This window comes from Ovis aries, chromosome 6 (genome assembly GCF_016772045.2).
Source record: "Ovis aries strain OAR_USU_Benz2616 breed Rambouillet chromosome 6, ARS-UI_Ramb_v3.0, whole genome shotgun sequence".
Classification (NCBI taxonomy): Eukaryota; Metazoa; Chordata; class Mammalia; order Artiodactyla; family Bovidae; genus Ovis; species Ovis aries.
The window spans coordinates 89,221,088-89,239,968 of NC_056059.1; the positions used below are offsets into that span (position 1 = coordinate 89,221,088).

The following is an 18,881-nucleotide window of genomic DNA, read 5'->3' on the forward strand; positions in this document are numbered from 1 at the left end:
AGACCCCAAATTTAATTTATTCTGAAATTTAAAATAACATTAAAGAAAAGCATGTGACTTTTCATTAAGAGAGAGGGAGGAAAAAAGTGTGAAATAAGGATGGAAAGGATACGATGCCTGGTGAAGGAGATCTAGGATTCTTATAACCACTGAAGATGTAATCAGGCTCAGCTTGTTTTGTGTATATTGTGATGGCTCCAGCCGTTGTGTCCATTTTCTTCCCCATGCCTGTTTAATAGAAAACTTCATGGGCAAGACCCACATTTCCTCTAAATACTTTGCTCCAGGGACTGAATCACATGTGGGCCAGAGCTGAGATGAAAATGTGTATCCATTTTAGTTGTTATTGTTGCTATGACTTTTCCTTAATTTGCAACCAAAACAGCAGCTTTTTCAGACAGAACAGTTTCAGAAAAATGAAAAGACATTGAATCACTCAAGTGTGTGTATGTGTACATCTTTCATTATTTATCAGTTAAAGCATACTTTGAATTAGTAATAATACAATTAAGAGCTTAACTTTTTAAAATTTATTTTTTAATTGAGGCATAATAATTGCTTTACAGAATTTTGTTGTTTTCTGTTAAACATCAACATGAACCAGCCATAGGTGGCTCAGAGATTAACTCTTTTAATATATCTTATTTCCAAGCTAAGTTATTAGTTCGGTCAAATTTTTGAAAATATTGGAAACTAAAATGTTCGAATAGTAAATCACAGATAGAGAACACAGTAATGGTACAAATCGTTTAAACTCTTATGTAAAATTTGATAAGGTGTTTTACACAACTATTGAATTGGCAAGGTCTTGTGGAAAAACCAGTTCCAGATGGCAAACATACGCAAGGGATTCAGTCAAACAATTTTTTGGCAAGAATGCTATGAATTTTGTAATCACTTATGAACCAATGAAATACAGAGATGAGTCTAGTTAATAATCTACAATTATTGGCTAAAGAAGTATATTAGCGCTGATTTCCCTCTATTCATACTATCTTTTCTATCAACCCCACAAACCTTTGGCACAATGAAGTGGGTGACTTTTATTTCCCTTCTCCTTCTCTTCAGCTCTGCTTATTCCAGGGGTGTGTTTCGTCGAGATACACGTAAGAATTCTAGTTTTCAATTGTTCAACTTTTCTTTCCTAGACAAGAATGTTTCAGTAAACCTTGAATCATTAATGAAGAAAGTTTTCTTTTAGCATTTATTTTTAGACTGTTACTATATTTTGTATTTGTGAACCCATAGGAAGATACCTTATTGATATATTTCTAACATTCTAGGTGAAAAAAAATAGTGAGAATTGTTTAGTAACTGTAATTTCCTATTGCACATGAAGGAGTTTCTGCAGAGTGACTTAAACTTCACAAAATATAGTTGAAGGTAGAATTTAAAAATCTAAGTTTCCAAAGGCCTGTTCGCTGTACTTTAATTTATATAAAAAATACAAAATTTGTGATTTTAATTTTATAAATAGAACTTGTATTTATATTTTCCATTTCAGACTATCCTCTCAGTTAATAGACACTGCAAGAGCATTAGATATTACCCAAGTTTGACTATAAAGCTATAAATATGTAGTGACTTCAATGATTTTTCAAGTAGTATCATTGTGATTAAATAACTTCTGCTTAAATGCAGAAGAAACATTTCATCATCATCTTAAGATTTTCTATAGGGAATCAGAGCTCAATATCTTGGAGCAAATGAAAACCCAAGTCAAATGGAGAGTAACATAAAAAATAATATCGTAACCAGTTGTTTCTTCAGAATTTAAAGCAAATCTTTTTTTTCCCCTCCAGACAAGAGTGAGATTGCTCATCGGTTTAATGATTTGGGAGAAGAAAATTTTCAAGGCCTGTAAGTTGAAATATTGAAGAATCAAATTTAATGTTTCTAATAGTGTTGGTTGTAATTTTGAAGTCCTTGTAGTCCTGTCATCAGAGATTGTAGAACAGTACTCTCCAATAGGATTTTCTGCATCAATGGCAATATTCTGTATCAGTGTTGACCAATATAGTTGCCATTGGCCACTGTGGCTATTGAGGACTTTAAATATGGCAATTGCAACTGAGGATCAAAAATTTAAACAGTATTTAACTTTTTAGAATATATATTGACATTTGTGGCTAATGAAAACTGTTTGGACAGTGTAGATCTGGAACTCTTATATAAGCTACATGGTAGAAAACATTTTAATATATGACTCCTTTCACAACTCGTCTACTAAACTCTTTACCCAGCAAATATTTCTTAGGTTTTTTGAGACAATCTGAATATTTTTTAATCTAGTAAAAGGTGAGGAAATAGCTTGTTTTTCAAAAAGTCTGTCTCATCCTATTGCTTGATTAAATAAGATATTTGTGTATGTATGTATGATTTTTGTTTTAAATAGTTGAAGGACCTGTGTAAAGCCCTGGTTAACAATAGGTCTATTTAGAATACATTTTGCTTGCTTGCTCACATAGATGATGCGATAGTATGCATATATTGACTGCACACACATATATTTAAACATGGTGGAAATATACATCCTGTTTGCTTAGAAAGCCACATACACGTGGTTAGGCCTCAGAACACAGCTGACGTCAATAGGATCTCTGAATAATTGTGAGAAAGGTGTGTAAAATATAGAACCTATACAGACACTATTTGTTTTCTAACATAGCAACCTAGAGCATATTAAAATTTTATTATACTACATTTTTCTGTGTTCTTTATTTCAGGGTGCTGATTGCCTTTTCTCAGTATCTCCAGCAGTGTCCATTTGACGAACATGTAAAATTAGTGAAGGAGCTAACTGAGTTTGCAAAAACATGTGTTGCTGATGAGTCACATGCCGGTTGTGATAAGTCACTTGTAAGTATATTCTGATTTTGAGTAATATTTCTGTAACATAATCTTGAATGATTAAAAATATCTCCTTTTCGTTTTCTCAATTATTATCAAAGACTATATTTGTAAGCAACACTCAAAAGTGGGTATAGCATTTCTTTGATGATAGAGGTGTTCTAGTGTACTCACAGTTTTAAAAAACATTGCTTTACTGAAACCACACACAAAGGTCATAGTGTTTTTGGAAATTTTTTATTTTTAGAAGTTTCTTTTTTTTAAATTTAAAGTTAAATTTCTTTTCATAGACACTAATAATGATAGGATAGTTTTTACCGTGTTATCTAGGTAAAAACAGCAGTATGGCTACGTATTCCTTGTTTTAGGGATATTCATATTTTTACATACAATAAAAAATCAGCACTTTTAACTTGTGATATTTTCAGATAGATCTTTAATACAAAGACAGGTCTATATTTCTCTTACCACTTTATATATACATTTCTTGGGACAAGGCAATTTTTCTTTTATCACAGAAGGCTTCCTCTTGTTTTTCTCTATAGGTACTTCTGCCTCAAGGCAGAATCAGTTCTTTAACTACCCACAATAATATTACTCTAAATATGAATTTTAAAAAATATATTTTAAAATAAATTAATAAATTTTGTCTTGAGCCTATTTCCCCTGAAGTTATAATTACTTTCATAATCAAAATTAATTGATACAGAAAGGCTTCATTTAATGGACTGTGCATTGAGGCAAATATTTCTAGAACAAAAAAATTATATTCTAATGCAGTAACAATTAATATATAGTAGATTGTGTTACTCCTCAGTTTTGAATGGTCTCTACTAAAAATTTGGATCTCTTGAAAAGGAGCAGATCAAATGAGAAACTATCTGAACTCTGTCCTCCCTAATGTGAATTCATTGCTACTAAGAGGATAATTGCCCTTGAGTTTTTACTTTAATGATTTCTCTCCTGGCTTTTAACCTCAGGTGGAAACAGGAGTTCTGTTCATTCCTTAAATGAACATTCCTTAAAGACATTCTTTGAAGGCATTCCTTAAAGGCATTCTTTTTGCCCTTTTATTTTATCCACTATAAGCAACAGCATGACACTTAAGTCTTATGGTAATCACCCATAGATGGTCAAATCAAGGGAAACTCTCTAAATTTGAGAAAAAAGTGGATTTTTATATGACATACTAACCAAGGTTTACCAAGATATTAATTTCTTGTACCATTCTTTGGGTATAAGGAAAATAAAATGCTGCTCAGCAATTTGAAGCCTGCTCTCTTCCATGCAGCACACTCTCTTTGGAGATGAATTGTGTAAAGTTGCAACCCTTCGCGAAACCTATGGTGACATGGCCGACTGCTGTGAGAAACAAGAGCCTGAAAGAAATGAATGCTTCCTGAATCACAAAGATGATAGCCCAGACCTCCCTAAACTGAAACCAGAGCCCGATACTTTGTGTGCCGAGTTTAAGGCAGATGAAAAGAAGTTTTGGGGAAAGTAAGTAATCAGATTTTTAAGCTTCAAAATTAAAAATTATGAAATAAGTCAAGATTCACTATAACAATTACTATTATGAAAATTATCAACATTAAGACTTGAAGTTTTTGTTCTAATGACAATTTTCAAAGAAATAGCGTATTATGTTATTTACGTAGTAAATAAGTAATTTATGTAACATTCTACATGATGAAAAGATTGATCAAAGATCTTTTGCAGAACAGGGTATGATCTATATGAAAATAATTGAAGTTGACATATATTAGAGGTTAAAGTGTCTGCCTGCAATGCAGGAGACCTGGGTTCGATCCCTGGGTCGGGAAGATCCCCTGGAGAAGGAAATGGCAACCCACTCCAGTATTCTTGCCTAGAGAATCCCATGGGCGGAGGAGCCTGGGGGGTTTTCTACAGTCCACGGGGTCGCAAAGAGTCGGACACGACTGAGCGACTTGACTCACTCACTCACTAAGATATACGTGTATATTTAGCACTCTCGGAATTTATTTCAAATTAGTCAATAACATATCACTGAAATTAAACTATTTTATGCATGTGTGTATATTTATATGTATATATAATGTATGAGTTTAACCTTTTCACTGACTTAAAGAATGACAAAGGCAAGTTCATCATTTGTAAATTGAGCTTAATTGGTTACTTAGAAGTCTGAATTTTGAAGGCTCTGGGGAGAAGGTAGATTACAAATGTTCTTGCCATGCATTTGTTCCTGCTATAGAAAAGTGACTGTTTTTTTGTTTAAAAATTTAGATACCTATACGAAGTTGCCAGAAGACATCCCTACTTTTATGCACCAGAACTCCTTTACTATGCTAATAAATATAATGGAGTTTTTCAAGAATGCTGCCAAGCTGAAGATAAAGGTGCCTGCCTACTACCAAAGGTATTCTTCAGAAAGAATAGAAGAACCAATTCATAATCGAACCTCAGTTTCGGGACATCTTGTGGCTAAATTTAGGAAACTGAAGCCTCCAGCAGAAACTTCTTTACATGGTTTAAACTCCTCCCTCTTTCCCCCAGTCAAGGAATTTTTCATCTTTTTTGAAAGGCTATGTCTTTTTCACTAAGGGCTATGTCTTTTCACCTTTTTTGAAGAGCTATGCCTTGCACTTTCCTTCTTCTAATAAGAATTGCAAAGTGGATCTGGTAGAGGAAACTGTTGTGTATGTGTCTGAATATCCTGTCTCTCTCTATAGTGCTAGTTGCTATAGTGAAATGCAGAAACTCATTTTTCAAATTGCACAGTAAGAGGACACCATTTTTGTTTCTCTTTTCATGAGTTTTTTCTTTTTTTTTTTTTTTTACTGGGGAGGGGAGAATTCAAAGTGGAGGAGAATTTAACTGCATCTAGAAGCCTACGTTTATTGATTTATTCCGTAAACGTTTACACTGCATTCTCTTTTCTAGGGAGTTTATTGATGTTATGGGAGTTGTGGAGGAAGGAGTAAAATGCATTACGTGCAAAATTAAGAAGTCAGCAAAGTTCTATTCCTTTGGATATCAGTGTACACTGTCCTACTTTTCCTTTTCATTCCCTTTTCCCTGGCAATACCTCCACGCTGGTTCTTACCCACCTGGAGGTTCCGCTATGACCAGACTGACTTTTCTTCTTTCTATAGAACAAAATAATTATTTGCCAATAATAAATACTTGGGAATTGAGGTTTAACTTTTCTCTTTGAGGTTTAATTTGGCATAGTCTCATATTTATCATTATGTATTAGATTAATCCTGGAGGAGGAATTAACAACCTATTCCAGTATTCTTGCCTGGAGAATCCCATGGACAGGAGAACCTGGCAGGCTACAGTCCATGGGGTCGCAAAGAGTCAGACATGACTTAGCAACTACACATTAGGTCAATCATTTCAGTTGTAATGCTGGTCTATTGGGGTTTGCTCAAAAGGTTAAATCTTGCTACTGTCAGAGATAATTTTGACTTATGTAAACCCTATTTCCGGATAAGGCAATGGCACCCCACTCCAGTACTCTTGCCTGGAAAATCCCATGGACAGAGGAGCCTGGTGGGCTGCAGTCCATGGGGTCGCTGAGTGGGACATGACTGAGCGACTTCACTTACACTTTTCACTTTCATGCATTGAAGGAGGAAATGGCAACCCTCTCCATTGTTCTTGCCTGGAGAATCCCACGGACGGGGGAGCCTGGTGGGCTGCCGTCTATGGGGTCACACAGAGCTGGACACGACTGAAGCGACTTAGCAGGAGCACCAGCAGCAGTCTCATCTGAGCTCAAGAAGGAGTGGTCTGTACATAAATTTTCTTTTCTAATGTTCCTCAAATTATTTCTTTTTGCAGATTGACGCTATGAGAGAAAAAGTACTGGCTTCATCTGCCAGACAGAGACTCAGGTGTGCCAGTATTCAAAAATTCGGAGAAAGAGCTTTAAAAGCATGGTATGTTAAATTTAGTTTGCATCTTTTTCATGATGTCAATGATGGTTCAGTTGACAAAATTGTACATCATATGTCATTTTACACAGTGCTTTCACATACATCTTTTTGGTTGTCTAAAAGGTAGAAATTTGATAGACATGAAAACCAGAGCATCAAAGACAATTTGTCATTATTTTTAACCTTTTTTTCCCTAAGTAGTCAGAGAATTTAGAAGACAGCTTTTTTGTTCTTCCAGGACAGGTGTTTAAACTCCCATGTATTTTTAATGATTGTGATCTTAGTATAAAAATCCACTGTTTTTATAGAGCTATAGTCAGGGTCTTTTATCTAATTTTTTCTCTCCTCCATCCCTCCAACCAATCATCTGAAGGTGTCTGCTTGTCTTTTTATGTTCTGATAACTAATTTCAGTTATCAAAGTTTCTTCTTATTTTCTGGTAGCACCAGTTCTGCTCTTAATCTCTTGTTTTTGCCTGGGCTTCGGTTTTGATATTATCAGCTAGCTCTAGAAGCATCCTTCAGTATTTGGACCAAGGAATCCATTTTGCAACCCCCTGCCATCCTCACCACCAATCCCTTACTTTGTAGTCGATAATAAATCAACATTGGGCAGAAAATCAATTGAAAACAGACATTTTGGAAGTTGTCAAGAAACTGTCGCTTGAACTATCTTGCCTGTCATCCCTACCATCAACAAAATCACTAAACAAAACAACCCTAACATGAAATGATACATAGTTAAACAGGGTATGATTAGTTTTGGGGAAGTATCTTTTATCTGATTTCAATGACTGTGAAATGATTTGAGAAAGCTTGTGGATGTTAGGTTTTACATCTTATCAGTGAGCATAGAGATAATGCTGAATCAATTTCTTGGTAAAAGTATGCTGAATCAAAACTCTCTAATTTTTGTATAAGTTAACAAAATTTGTTTTCTCAGAGGCTTTTAGAAGTCAGGAAGAATGTACTTTGGTTAATAATTTTAAAAAGGGGTAACTGGAATTTGTATGGCATTTCCCAGTTCATAAAATGCTTTCATATAGATTATCTCATTTAATCCTCACAACAATGCTTTGACTTAGCGTGTTGTCGTGACTCAGTGGGGCCTGAAGCTCATAGAGGCTAACTAACTGGCCTAGGGTCACATGATTATTAAGCTATAAAGCCAGATCTGGAAGTCATTCCTGGGCTCTAAACCTGGGGCCTCTCAGCATGTTACCTTTTTTAGAATCCCTCTTTAATTTCTGTTTCTACGAATTGCTGGACTTTTAATCTCCATATGTGCTGCCCTAAGGAAACATTTTGCTCTACCATTTGGTTCAGAATTAGCATTAAAATAAGAGCTAATGTATCTTACAAATTATTTCTGTACATTATGTGAGCCTAAATTTTGTAGTTACGTGTAGTATTTTCGTAATGCTTTCACATAAAACATTGTCTGTTAATATTTTGATGGGAGAATTTTCCTTTTAGGTCAGTAGCTCGCCTGAGCCAGAAATTTCCCAAGGCTGACTTTACAGATGTTACCAAGATAGTGACAGATCTCACTAAGGTCCACAAGGAGTGTTGCCATGGTGACCTGCTTGAATGCGCAGACGACAGGGTAAGGAAACCTCAGTATGCTTTACGGCAACATACTGGCTTAAGTTGGTAGAGTCAGCTTGTGTAGCATCAGAACCACTGAGAGTGGTTTGAGATTGTTTTCTCTGCTGGGTCTGCTCAGTCCGTTCCCTGTTTCCCTTCCTTCTGCCCTCCCTCCCTCTCTCCCTCTTTCTTTCTTTCTCTCTGATATCCTATTCACTAAATGATCTAATAAACTCATTTATACTTTGTAATCCCTTTCATTCAAATTTGGAGATCAAATTCTTACAGCAGAAGTAGGACAGTCACAAAGGTAGATTTCTAAGATTTCTTGAGGAGGTGGGGGGAGTTGGAGAAAGGCTGGAACCTGAAGAGAGCTTTGGAAATTATGCAATTTTCCCTTCTATGTTCTCTCTTAATTAACACCCTATGTTAAAAATACAAATATTTGGAATGATATCTTTTTTTTTTTTCTCAAACTGACAAAATACAAGAATCCTAACCTCTCAGGACACTTTCTGAAAACTTTAAGGCAGATATTTTACATCTGTAAGTGGGGTCTGTGACCATGATCTTGACTAACGTTTCAAAAATCTTTAGCACTTTATTTGGTTATTTGGTTTCAAGATGCCTGCACTTAATTTGGGGGGATATTTAGAAAGACACTAATGAGTTTTAATTTAAAAACGTAAGTGTTGTTTTAAAAGTAGGTATAAAGTTGATAAATAACTGACATGAGCCCCAATTTATACTAGTTTCTTTCCAATCATGTTTTAGTAGTTCTGTCTGTGCCTCTAGGCTTAGCAGCACGGGTTGAAAATCTTCATAGCAGGCATATTGGTACAAGTATGGTCTTAGAGCACAATGAATGTGTTCTGTCGACATAGTAAATGTCTGGGGAGGAAGCACAGGAATGTCACTTTACAGTGAACACTTTTCACCTACTTGCTTGTAGGCAGATCTTGCCAAGTACATATGTGATCATCAAGACGCACTCTCCAGTAAACTGAAGGAATGCTGTGATAAGCCTGTGTTGGAAAAATCCCACTGCATTGCTGAGGTAGATAAAGATGCCGTGCCTGAAAACCTGCCCCCATTAACTGCTGACTTTGCTGAAGATAAGGAGGTTTGCAAAAACTATCAGGAAGCAAAAGACGTCTTCCTGGGCTCGTAAGTGGATAAAAAATGATCCTTTCATACTTTTATATGATCTCAGAATTTAGGAAATTATTCTAGGCTTTCCTTTGGAATTGCTACAATTTTTCACGTTGCCTGCAATGTTTCTTTATTCTTTCCTCTTCCGGCCGTTAAACATTTTTGGAAAAATTGCTTTTAAAAAATTGTCATAAAATAATACATGCTTGTGGCAGATGCTCTAGAGTATAATGTAATAATAAAAATTTATTTTTACTCCCATTCCTGACTCCTTAGGAATATTTCTGGAAATACATGTAGAAATATTTTGTTTACATGTAAATTATATATATTATTCATTGATGCATTCATTCAAAGTGTACTTCTAGAACTTATATATGTGTGAATATATGTAATACATCTTTATGCCTCTCTATCTGTCTATCTGTCTATCTATCTGATGCCAGCAAAGAACTATAAAGTATGGAATCTGTTACCAGCTGCTTTAAAATGAAAATGAGTCAGATTTGGTTGAAAAGACTGGAGTCCAGTAGCATGCAAGGCAGCATACAATTAAATAACAAAATCAATGATTATATCAAATCAGTAAGCGTGGTGATAAACTTTAATTTTTTATTGCTCAATCATAGTATCCTGTGCACTAACTTTTTTATAAAATTACATACCCATAAAGAATTTATTCATACAGAGAAGAAAACAATTAAGAATATGTCTCTAGTTATCTATCAGAACATTTTTGAAGTGTAATCCAAATTAGACAAGATGTACCTAATAGTAACAAGTGCCATTCATTAAACAATATGTGCCCGTGTGTTTTGCATAGATTACATCATGTATTTCTCACAGTTCACCTTCTGAGACATACTATTATCATCCCCATTCCACAGAGGAGGAAACCAAGGCTCAGTAATTGTAATAAGTCACCTAAGGAGATATAATAAAACAAGCGGTGGAGTCAGGGTTTGATAGCTCTAACTCTGAACCTTCAAGCCCTTAGTCCTTGACTGCACAGGGTTTAGTCCGATTCAAACCTTTAGGATATGATTTACATTTATGGTTAATTATGTGGTTTTTCTTGCTCATTTGTCTAACAAGATCTATTTTATTATCATCTTAATTAGGTTTTTGTATGAATATTCAAGAAGGCATCCTGAGTATGCTGTCTCAGTGCTATTGAGACTTGCCAAGGAATATGAAGCCACACTGGAGGACTGCTGTGCCAAAGACGATCCACATGCCTGCTATGCCACAGTGGTGAGTATGGAGCTCTTTGATTGATGATTCCAATAACAGGAAAGAAAAATGATGCAGGATTATTATATCATGCAATATAGATTTCTTCTTAAGATGATTTCAGTTCTGTGCCTGTGAACATTATAGGAATAATAACCTTCGATAAAAAGAAAGGTCAAAGAAAGCACTCTCTTAATTTTACATAATCTTGACCATGCATTTTTTTCCTTTTTAGACTCCTGAGAACAAAATAAGGTAAATGTAAATGTTAATTAAAAGAAATTTAACTTAGATATAACGAAGATTAATCTGTTTTCAAGTTTTGTTAAGTAATCAAGAATTAGTATCTTAGAGAAGATGGTGAAATCTATTGATTTAGAATATTTTCAAATCTCTTTTGAAACAGTTTAGGAAGGGTTTTGAAAGAAATTAAATAAGGAGAAGAAATCTGCTTCAAGAATTTTTAGCATATTTAGCGATGCTAAAATTTTAGCATATTGGAAAAGACCATGATGCTGGGAAAGACTGAGGGCAGAGGGGGAAGGGGGCGACAGAAGATGAGATGGTTGGATGGCATCACTGACTCAGTAGACATAAGTCTGAGCAAACTCTAGGAGATAGTGAAGGACAGGGAAGCCTGGTGTGCCTCAGTCCACGGGATCACAAAGAGTCAGACATGACTGAGCGAGTAAACAACAGCAACAGCAAATATTTAGCAAATACCTCATGTTTGAGATATTTAGCACACTTAGTACGTAGAGTGGTTTTCAGACTTAAGAATCAGAGGAAAGTCGTTTTTTCCTCTATCAAGAAACTAGTTATCTATATGCCAAGTGCCACACAAGAACCAATGACCAAGACAAAATCTGTTATCTTAGAGAGCTCGGGATCCAGCTGCAGAGATGGCTTAATAATGATGAGTATTTATAATTATAATATAATATTATAATTACAATATATTTAAAATTACATGGTGATTTGATGCTTTAGTCACTAAGTCATGTCCGACTCTTGCAACCCCACGGACTGTAGCTTACCAGGTTCCCCTGTCCATGTGATTTCCCAGGCAAGAATACTGGAGCGAGTTGACCCAGGGATCAAACCCAGGTCTCCTGCACTGCAGGCAAATTCTTTATTGACTGAGCCACCAGGGAAGCCCATAGCCACCGTTTATTAGGTTTTTACTGTATCCCAGGCTCTGTTTTAAATTCATGAGCTCAGGAGGTTTACAGAGTAATTCTCTGAGGTGAGTATCATTTTCATCTCCATTTTAGAAGTGAGGGTTCTAGAGCTTTGAGATGGGAAGTAAAGTTGCACAACTAGAAAATGAGTCAAATGACCTGGCTTAAACACAAGGAGTTGCATTCCAGAGTCTGAATGTTCTTAATCACTTATACAGTCTTACCAAATAAACAGTTTGGACATATAATAGGTTTGGCATCAAAAAGCTATTTATATGACTTTGGGCAGAGAAGACGAAGGATCTCATTCTACCTAGAAGGGTGAAAAGCAACCTGCATCTGGTCCTCATATAGAATGTTGTAAGCACAATTCTTTTCTTTTTCAGTTTGACAAACTTAAGCATCTTGTGGATGAGCCTCAGAATTTAATCAAAAAAAACTGTGAGCTATTCGAAAAACATGGAGAGTATGGATTCCAAAATGCGTAAGTATATTTGCTTATTGGCTAATTTTTCTTGTTCATTTAGTAAATATTTAAGATGATATTCATAGACCACCTATCATAGAACTTTAAATTTTGAAAGTAAAGTCTTATTTCTGATCACTGTCCATCAAGAAAGATAAGAGAAAATGAGATAAAATAGTTGATGGGGTGAAGAGCTTATATTTGAGGGCAGTTTAAAAATTTGGGCTCAAATCTGGGAGGAAAATATCAAATATTGGGTTATAGGAACTGAGGATGCTGTTTGACAGTTAAGAAATAGTTTATGAGTAAACAAAATAAAAGCAATGCTTTACAGAGCAGAAAATAAGTCTTCAGTGTCTGTAGCTCAATAAGGTGATAGACTAATGTTCTGATTAAATAGATCCTTATTTGTGGAAGTTAAGACAGGAAGGGGCACTAAATATCATTTAGTTGATGTTTATTTTTCAGCTTACACCTGTTACCACTTTTTAAACTATAGGTGCTTGGAATAACAACATTGAACAAGACATAGTCTCTTCCCTTGAGTAGATTATTGTTATACATTGATTTTCAATAGTGATTAGCATTCTTAGTAAATGATTATTACATGCTAGATACCATGTCAGGCTGATTGCAACTTTGCTTCTTTTCATTTAGTCTTTGCACCATCCCTTTTGAGTTAGGTGTATTTCCTTCTGTTTTGTAGGTGAGAAAATTCATCCATATCTTTCAAATTTAGGATAGTGCTGATGTGTATTAAGCTCTCAGTAGGTTTTATTGAAAGAAAGATGCAATTAAAAAGTATTTTAATGTCACTGAATTATAATAAAGTAAGCCACTTTCCTAAGATTATATAGCACAGGTGGGATCCAAAGCTAGGTTACTTAGTTGCTCAGGACAAGGTCTTCACCCACGTTATTCTGCCCATGTGAAGATGAAGACAATTTATGAATGGAATAGGTCTTCCCTGGAAACCATCTTGGTGGATTTTGGCTAAGTGTTCTCTGCTTGACCTGATGTGTTAGAAAAAGAGTTTCTTGTCTGACTGAAAACACATGGATTATGTTGTTACAGGCTCATAGTTCGTTACACCAGGAAAGCACCCCAAGTGTCAACTCCAACTCTGGTGGAGATTTCAAGAAGCCTAGGAAAAGTGGGCACTAAGTGTTGTGCAAAGCCTGAATCAGAAAGAATGCCCTGTACCGAAGACTATGTGAGTCTTTTAGAACAGAGCTGTCAATAAGGACGAATTTTTGCCTTTGGATGTTGATGAAACTTTCAGAAACAAGTGAAAGTGCTTGCTTTCACTTGTGTGTGTGTGTGTGTGTGTGTGTGTGTGTGTGTATTGTCTATATGGTAGTGGCAACCAGGATTTGCTTCCTATATTATCTTGACCATCAGAGGATTTAGATAAGATTCCAAAAGTGATAAATTGTTTTGAAAAAATTTCATGAATTTTTAATGTTCTATCCTTGAATTTTCTAAATTTTTACTTTTGAGGGGTTTTTCTCTTTAATGTATCAGTATAAGACTATTTCTTCCCTACTCCAACATATATCTCAGGACTCCTCTAAAATTATGTAATCAATTATTTTCTCAAATATATTATTCCTAAAATGTAGACATATTTAATCAAGAAGATTTTTCAAAGTCTCTTTTTACCTGTAGTTCTAAAGTAAATTGTTGCCTCAAATCAACCTTGGATTCAATGTTGTGAGTTAAAAGATAGAGTTTGTTTTGGTCCAGTGGAAGGTGGGAGTTCCTGGAAAACTTTTCATTATGCTTTCTTTGAGCTTCTGTGTTCCCGTCTGTTTTTAGCTGAGCTTGATCCTGAACCGGTTGTGCGTGTTGCATGAGAAGACACCAGTGAGTGAAAAAGTCACCAAGTGCTGCACGGAGTCATTGGTGAACAGACGGCCATGTTTCTCTGATCTGACACTTGACGAAACATATGTACCCAAACCCTTCGATGAGAAATTTTTCACCTTCCATGCAGATATATGCACACTTCCTGATACTGAGAAACAAATCAAGAAACAAACGTGAGGAATATTTCACTATTTTGTGTTGGTAGTCTTGATAGTGAGAACTGTAAACGAGCAGCTTTCTCTGAAATAGTGATTATATACCTGAAGTACAGAAGTATTGGCCATGTTAAGCAGATAAAAATGTCAAGCATAAAATGGATAGCCTTTTGTTTTCTTAGCAAAAGAAAAAAAACCTCATCATCTTGTCTATAAACCATTCAGAATAATCTTGTGGATAAAAGCTGCAGCAGAATTATATCTTAGGCTAGCTCAGTAGAATAAGCTGAACAATTAACTGATGCATTTTTGTAGATAGCAAATTAGTCAGTAGAAATCATACGAGAATTTAATTCTGAGCATGAATAGTTACTTTCAGTTTGTTCTGTGTCGACCTACAGATAAGGCAGCCTCTTAAGATCTAACTTTTGAGAATGGAACTTGGATTAAAAACATCTGGCATTTCAAGTTCAGAGGCTTGATTCCCTTGATTCCTTATTGCTGTCACAAGGGGTTATAATTGCAAGAAATTTAGCAACATGAAGTTGTTATTACCTCTGGTGGCTTCTGATCATGGAGCTAGATTTTAAAGCAATATTGTAAAACCTACTGTGCCCATATGACTCTTTCTCTAGCCCTATTGTCTGCAGATGTCAAAGAAAGAGAACCACCAGCTCCCTTGAGTTGGATCGTTTTATTTCCTATGGCCTCTATATTATTAGTGCTTCCCTGGTGGTTCAGAAGTTAAAAACTCTGCCTGCAATTCAGGAGACCTGGGTTCAATCCCTGGGTCAGGATTGTTATTAACTTTGAATGGGGCGGATTACAAAATACCAAGAGAAAGATTCTCAGATTATAAACTTTTTAAATCAAGTCCAGGATAAGTAGATTTTTAAGAATTATTTTTAGCTCTTAAATTTACACAATTCAATATGCCATAACTCTCCAAATCAGATAATGTATGAATGCAATGACATCATCCTTTCCAGTGATTTACTGAAGAACCATTGGTTGAGATATACTGACACTACAAATGTTAAGCAGTTTACATTGATTACTTAATTTGATCCTTCTACCAACCCTGTGAAGGTGGATTTTATTCTCATTATGCAAGTGAGAATATTGAAGCTTATAATGGCAAGCCTGGACCTCAAATCCAGAGCCGTCTGTCTCTAAAACTTGGAATATTAAGCAGCACTGCTACCATTCTTACCATGTCCATTTTTCTTTAGTGAGTGCATTTCTTTCTGTTTTTTGTTGTTTTTATTCAAATGCAGTGCACTTGTTGAGCTGTTGAAACACAAGCCCAAGGCAACAGATGAACAACTGAAAACCGTTATGGAGAATTTTGTGGCTTTTGTAGACAAGTGCTGCGCAGCTGATGACAAAGAAGGCTGCTTTGTTCTGGAGGTACTGGAGTTGTTTGTCTTCATTTTAATATGTCTAATTTCCTTTGCTGTTGCATTTGGTCAAGCTAGGGGTTAGTGGTTTAAGTACCTGAAAGAAATTATGTATGTGTGGAACAGAAATCTTATTCTTCATACAATTGTCTTACCAAATGACTGAAATACTCTTTTTTTTTTTTAAATCTCTTGCTGCATTGTAGTTGTGTTTTAATATTTGTTCTGTTTCCAAAGTTGTATGTTTATAAATTTAGACAGAAATATTTCTAAAGCCTGAAATCTTTCGGTAGAGACATCATCAAACCAAAACTTAATTTAGTTTAACATTTTCTTGAAAATGGTAATTTGTGATTTGGTTGAATATTAATAGTGATTTTATAGGTTACAGGGGAAATTTCTGTTTAAATGTGTGAATCATTTAATATTTTCCCCTAGGATTTGACAGTATTTTATTCCTTTGGGGGCATATTAAGGGGCCTCCTTCTAGAGAGTATAGTTCAGTTCAGTTCAGTTCAGTTCAGTCGCTCAGTCATGTCTGACTCTCTGAGAAAGAGTCTAGTACTGAACTGTTATTAAAGGATGTGATATATGAAAAATTACTTTGTAATCACCATTGGCTATATAAATGTTACTTTTTAAAAATCCTAACAGTGGTGCTAATATTTCCCCCATATCCGTCATTTCTTTGTATTTAGGGTCCAAAACTTGTTGCTTCAACTCAAGCAGCCTTAGCCTAAACACGACACAACCACAAGCATCTCAGGTAACTATACTTTTCTGTGCTTCATCACTCAGTCGTGTCCAACTCTTTGCCACCCCATGGACTGCAGCCCACAAGGCTTCTCTGTCCATGGGGATTCTCCAGGCCAGAATACTGCAGTGGGTTGCCATGCCCTCCTCCAGGAACTATACTTTAGATTTTTTTTTTTAAAGTAATTATGTAGGGCTTCCCTGGTGGCTCAGGGGCAAAGAATTTACCTGCCAATGCAGAAAACATGGATTCAATCTCTGATCCAGGAAAATCCCATATGCTGCAGAAACTAAGCCCGTGCACCACAACTATTGAGCCTGTGCTCCAAAGCCTGGAAGCCACAACTACTGAGCCCACGTGCCACAACTACTGAAGCCTGGGCACCCCAGAGCCTGTGCTCCACAGCAAGAGAAGCACTGCAATGAGAAGCCTGCACACTGCAACTAGAGAGCAGCCCCTACTCCCTGCTAGAGTCAAGCCTGAGCAGCAAAGACCTAGCGCAGCCAAAAATAAATAATAGAATTATTTTAAAAAGTAATTATAATGCATGCATGCATGCTAAGTCACTTTAGTTGTGTCCGACTCTTTGCGACCCTATGGCCCACTAGACTCCTCTGCCCAAGGGATTCTCCAGCCAAGAATACTGGAGTGGGTTGCCGTTTCCTCCTCCAGGGGAATCTTCCCAACCCAGGGATTGCATCTGCGTCTCTTTATGTCTTCTGTATTGGCAGGCGGGTTCTTTACCACTAGCACTATGTGGGAAGCCCCTAGTTATTAAAATAGCAAAGATCAGCTGCTTAATGCCAGTCACTACTCTAAACTCATTATATATATATATATATGTATATATATATATATATATATATATACTTCTTTAATTATCAAAACAGTTGCCTGAGTCAAAAACCATTGTTATTCCTATTTTGCAGATGAGAAAAGGGAAGTATAGATCAAGGGATAGGTTAAGTAATTTACCCAAAAACCATCCAGTCAGTGATAAGTGGAGCCAAAATTAAAAATTCTCACCAGAGCTTGAGAATCAACTACTGTCTTGTTCTGCCCTAATGTGACATGGAAGACAGACTCATTGTACTAAGTACTGGCTCAGCAATGGGATCCTGTAGGTAATAGGCTGAATTGTATGAAAGTGCATTTTCATATGTACAAAAACAGTTGAATATCAATGATTTCACATGGTTCAACCAAATAGCTCAAAAACAAATTCATTTCATTGGTGAGTATGAGGTCTACCTTGTGTGAACTTCTACTGCAAGTAAATAATTCGCTACTAAGTTTCCAATGTGTCGAGATGCTAAGTCTTAAGAGGATTTCTCTTATGACAAAAAGGCTCACTTTAAAATTTAGATGTTTGAACATAAATAAATGTGTTTAACCCATTTTAGTATAGTATTGTGGGGGAAGTTAAAAAATAAAATGAACTTCATTTTTGAAACAAGTTGCCCAACTGTTCTTTAGCATGCATTATTTTTATATTTTTCAAACTGACTGTGATGTTTATTCCACTATTAGATTTTTACTTGCTCTTTGCCTATATGGTAATACCTATATTTTGTGCATTCAGGGCAGGAAACAGCTTCATATTTTTGCAGATGGGGGCATTTCAAAATGTGATTTGTTTCAGTCTGAAATGGCAAGATTTTCTTCCTAGAGGTCTAACTTTGAGAAGACAACTTTTTGTTTGTAATTAACTTAGGTAAGAAGTAGGTGTCAGTTGTTCCCTGGTGATGCAATAGTTATGATCCCACACTTCCACGGCAGGGGACACAGGTTCAATCCCTGGTTAGGGAACTAAGATCACTCAAGCAGTGCTGCATGGTGTGGACAAAAAAGAGTAGTTGTTAAGTGAATGACTCTGAGAATTAATGATGAAAAGCTGGTGTTATAGTGTTCAACCCTGATTGACATCATGACGAAGAGAGGACTTTACGAACCTTATTGCTTTGTCCTTTCCCCTTGCCCGGCAGAAGAATTCAACTGCCATGAGTCAAGGACAGGCTTGAATTGTTTTCATTGATGGAATTAGAAAGTCTTAGCAATCTGGCATTCATTTGAATATATTTGAAAAAGCACATGCCATTTTATAAACAGTAATTATATTTATCTTTTGTTTTTCAGCCTACCCTGAGAGTGAGACGAAAAAAGAGAAATGAAAACTCAGAGCTTATTCATCTGTTCTTCTTTTCGGGTGTTGGTGTTAAACCTACACCCTCTCTAAAGAACATAAATTTCTTTAAATATTTTGCTTCTTTTGTTTGTGCTACAATTAATAAAAAATGAAAAGACTCTAA

The 18,881-nt window shown here is 35.8% G+C and overlaps 1 protein-coding gene across 1 annotated transcript; it reads left to right on the top strand.

The window, feature by feature from the left end:
- Positions 1-994: 994 nt before the first annotated feature.
- ALB (albumin) lies at positions 995-18,881 on the top strand (the record flags this gene model as incomplete). The annotated part of the gene is given in 15 exon segments (NM_001009376.1): positions 995-1,106; positions 1,803-1,860; positions 2,727-2,859; positions 4,142-4,350; positions 5,119-5,251; positions 6,682-6,779; positions 8,252-8,381; positions 9,315-9,529; positions 10,636-10,768; positions 12,315-12,412; positions 13,469-13,607; positions 14,213-14,436; positions 15,696-15,828; positions 16,517-16,584; positions 18,709-18,881. Coding segments are annotated over 14 exon segments (1,824 nt in total).